The 4,223-nt window shown below is 39.3% G+C and overlaps 2 protein-coding genes across 3 annotated transcripts; both read right to left on the bottom strand.

Annotated features, from left to right (window-relative positions):
• Window positions 1-4: 4 nt before the first annotated feature.
• LOC113216538 (uncharacterized) lies at window positions 5-877 on the bottom strand (the record flags this gene model as incomplete). The annotated part of the gene is made up of 1 exon (XM_026436286.2): window positions 5-877. A coding segment is annotated over exon 1 (873 nt), but the record flags the coding sequence as incomplete, so codon positions are not given.
• Window positions 878-1,033: 156 nt separating this feature from the next.
• On the bottom strand, window positions 1,034-3,187 carry LOC127751290 (uncharacterized). Of its 2 annotated transcripts, none has more exons than XM_052274574.1 (3): window positions 2,832-3,187; window positions 2,560-2,623; window positions 1,034-2,473 (listed from the first exon to the last, which is right to left on the bottom strand). In XM_052274574.1, the coding sequence occupies exons 2-3, from the start codon at window positions 2,561-2,563 to the stop codon at window positions 1,041-1,043; spliced, it is 1,437 nt and encodes a 478-aa protein (XP_052130534.1). In that variant the 5' UTR covers window positions 2,564-2,623; window positions 2,832-3,187; the 3' UTR covers window positions 1,034-1,040. The 2 variants fall into 2 exon arrangements, with proteins under 2 accessions (XP_052130534.1, XP_052130533.1); XM_052274573.1 differs by having other exon boundaries at window positions 2,791-3,187.
• Between the last annotated feature and the right edge of the window lie 1,036 nt (window positions 3,188-4,223).

Consider the following 4,223-nt stretch of genomic DNA (forward strand, 5'->3'; position numbering starts at 1 on the left):
GGATAAATTCCACTTCTTGGACTTCTACAACAAAAAAGACTGTCTCACCAGAAGACAACAGGAGGACGATTCTGGCCATCTGAATATCACTTTGGTAGGCAGTTTGAGAGAGAACAACAATGTTGCCTTTCTGGTAGAGTGTCCCCTTCACTTTGACTGAGGCACACTCTTCAATTTGCAAAGGTAAACCACCTTCACTCAGAGCAACTTGAATATCATTTGAGTACATAGATGGATTGAACTCGCTGCATGAGGATGCAGAAATAGTGCACCTGTCTCTTGCTCCGGATCTCAGGTAACACTGATACAGTTCATGCCTGGTAGTCAAAGACTTTAAGGGATTGATAAAATTTTTTGAAGACCTGATACATTTCTTAAAAAATTGATGTTTGCTCTCATACCTGAGTGTCCAAATTTTTTTTAGAGGGCCATAGAGATGAATGATATACGGATAGTGAGTGGCATAGTGATGCTTGGGCAAGAGGTTTACATCAGGAAAACATTCCCTTCTGATGTCAAGATATTCCAAGATGATGTCATGTAAATAGCCCAAGAATGATTTTCTAATAGCTGGAGCCATAATGATTTCAATCATTTCTGTTAAAAGCAAGAAAGCTTTCCACACTTTGTCATTCTTATCAATAATATGATCCTTAACAATCAATGGAAACAGTCTAATTGTGTTGAAAATTTGCATGGCGCCCCCTTTCAATACTTCATAAGTGGACAGAAATTCAATTGGTCGGTCACGGTTATCTTTGACTGAATAGGGAAAAGATTTTATCATTGTTCCATATTCTTCGTAAGTGAACCACTCTTTAGACACAAAGTAGTGTAAATATAGTCCCATGTCAGTCGCACAAAACCCCTCACCCATGTCATGTCCGGCACATGGTACTAGACCAAAATTAGCAACATGAAAGTAAGGCAGTTCATTAAAAACACTGTTGAATTTCACTCCTTTCTTTCCATGGATTGTTGTTCGTCCAAGGCATTGATCATGTTGTTCAGGTGTCCTGTTTGGAAAGTCAATGTAATGGCTACCTTCTTTGCAAAAAGCTGGGTCTATCCACATAACAATAACGACAGAAGTAAATCACCTTCCCAAAAGATTCATAAAATCCACCCAGCGAGTGACTTCCAAGGTTATCACCGGCTACATAAACTAAGCTGGCTTTGATGATGCCGTGACCAGGCACAAAAACTCCAACTGTTTCCAATTTTTTCAGCTCTTCAACAATTCTTCCATACACCTTTCTGTGGTCCATATCATCTTCCTTCAACAAAGCAACTAGAAAAATATTATCAGGATGAGTCCTCAAAAAATCTGGCATGTTTCCAAAACTTATATAAATTCCAATAAATTTGTGTTTCTTCTTTGCAGGACCTATGGGGCACACTACTTGAAACCCATCTTGATAAATAATAATTTTTAATGCCTTTGGGTTATCCTGAAAAAACTGGTTGCTTTTAAATTGAGCACCATCCGTAAAATCTCTTAAAATCTCAGTGTCATTGACAGGAGAGTCTAATTGAATATGTAAGTCAGATTTATCTCTAAACAGACCAACTATAGTGTCATTAATAGACACATAATAGTAAGATGAATTGCCCTTGGCCCTTGCCAATTTTGGAGTAGCAAAATAATTAATTTTTTTATAAAATTGCTTCCTTAAGTAGCTACTTCGTAAGGACTGAAACTGTGTTTTAAATGGACTAAACACTGCTCTAGAAACTGAATCAATAGCACTAGGATCCACACCCTGCTGCTGTAAATGCTTCCGGACATCTTCCTCAACAGTGACATAGTTTTCTTGAGTGATGACCATAATTTCTTTGGCAATGTAGTTCACAGTTGATTCAGGCACAAGCAACTCAAACTCCAGTTTCATGAACAACTGTGCCAAGCACTCCACTTGCAGATTACGTTGACTGTTTTCAACTGGTACATGCATGTTAATTTCAGGTGGCGGAAGCAATGCATCATCTTCAATACTTGGGAACGAGACTGAGTCGTTGTTCCCACTGTTAGGGGGGGCTAAATCCTCCTGTACAAGCACAGGCTTGTGACACTTATGAAGATGGTTTAAAAAAGAGCTCACTTTCTTATAAGAAATCTCACAACCTCGATGAGGACATGGCACGTCAACCCCATGCTTAATATGATCAGTAAGATGGCTGTTCAGTTTTTTTCGAGAGTCAACTTCCATGGAACAATGAGCCACTGAGCAAACATATTTACCAGATGAATTTGATGCAGGAGTACTTCTGAAAGAAGTTTTCTTAACAAATATCTTGTGTACACGGATGAGGTGGACACGAAGACAATTTTCATTTTGCAAAATATTTCTGCAGGCCTGAACCCCACAGGGGTATAATGAAGTGATGTGACGATGATCAGACAGATGCTTTAGGTACAACGCAAGTGTGGAAAATGAAGCAGTGCAGTAACGGCATTCAAACTGTAAGGATTCTGAAACAAGACAGGAAGAAGCACAATTAACAAAACAAAGTGGTTTGTCAACATAGAGTAGAAGACATATTCGTATGCTAGCATACCCATTATCGAATAGCACCACTGCGGTAGCCTGGGCTGAACATTGAATAAAATAGCTCATACAACCTGCAACAAAAAAGAAGATTTGAAATAATGTGACTGTCAGTTCATTAACACTCTAACATGTTGAGATAATTAAGGCGAGAAAGCATGGTCATGAAAAGGTTATCTCTGACTAAACATGTAAGACGCAGAATAGCAAGATAAAATATGTAAAAGGCCAAGAGACTCACCATGACATGAGTTTAGAGGACTCGAAAGTAGGAACACTCACGTCGTCACACAGGTGTCCATGCTTGACACAAGGGTTAGAGGGGTTAGAGTGGAGCTGTGCCGTCTGTGCGGGGTCGGGGTGAGGAGGAGGAGGAGGAGGAGGGCGGTGGGAGAGGGGAGAACGGAGGGGATCCTCTGATTGGCTAGTGGGAGTGGGAACGCTGACGGCGCCTGCTGCACGCCGGGTAGGCCAACCCGCCAAGCTGCCGTGTGAAGACAGCGGCCCACCCAGAGCGCCCAAGTGGCCGGTCGAGAGAACGTTTCCCAGTCCAACGTCGCAAAATTACTAACAGCAATCAGAAAATTGCAATCAGTTCTCACATTTCCGATTGAGTGATCATAATTTTACAATCCCAAATCGCAAAATTGCAAACACTTCCTAATTTTAAGATCCCAGTTCTTAATTTTCACAAATTAGTTATGAATTTTAATATTATATTGTAAAATTACCAATGTTATGAAATTTCCTAATGACGTTTGCAATTTTACAACCGATTTCGATCTGAATTTTCATAACTCTTTTAACAGTGTTACTGTAGATAAATGTGAGTTTTGCTGTATAGTAAAAGTATAGTTCTTGTTTTCAAATTTGAAAATTTTTATTTTCCTTTTTGCCCTAATTTACTTTAGTTACGCTCCTCCCTTTCGAATTACCGATTTTACCCTGTAAGTTACTTACTTGGAAGATGAAAGTTGACGGCAACCGATGAGATTTGAACCCCGAACCTTCCCATTCGGAGACGAGGTCTGTACCCCTGGGCTATGGCGCCATGCTACGCGAAGGAGTGCCGTGACCCGATGCCAAACCCCCTATTGCAGTCTGAACTATAGTGTGACTACAGTTAAAACGTAGTTTCACTAAAGTGTCTTCGTTTTTAACTGCCAATCTTGCACGAAATGTCTCCCGACTACTGAGAATTCGGTGGTTATTGATAGTGTTTGATAAGTCAACTATGTTGGTGTTTGTTGTGGAGCTACACGTATTTATTTCAAGTCATCAAACGTTATTGGACTTAATGTCGACGGGGCGTCAGTGAAAGTTTTACGAAAAAAACATAAATTATTTAAAATTGAAACTACATTTGCAATTTGTATTAAGTTTGGTGGCATTTACGTCACACTATCAGAGGTGTGAAACACGTTGTGTATACGTACAACAAAGTGTAACCAACCCAAATATTTTATTGCACTTAAAAATTTGATTGCCTGTTGCATGCTACATAGATCATACATAGATAACAAATATTCACAAGTCTATTGATTTGTTCAATCTAACTTATATCTCTACTCAAAATATACAGAAACTGTATAAAAATTGGTTTTCCCAATACAGATTGGTACTATTGGTGTTATCTGCTAGTTCAACTGTAGGTATTCTGGATATTAAATGGTG

The sequence above is a fragment of the Frankliniella occidentalis genome, unplaced genomic scaffold, assembly GCF_000697945.3.
Source record: "Frankliniella occidentalis isolate FOCC.00 unplaced genomic scaffold, Focc_3.1 Scaffold410, whole genome shotgun sequence".
Taxonomy (NCBI): Eukaryota; Metazoa; Arthropoda; class Insecta; order Thysanoptera; family Thripidae; genus Frankliniella; species Frankliniella occidentalis.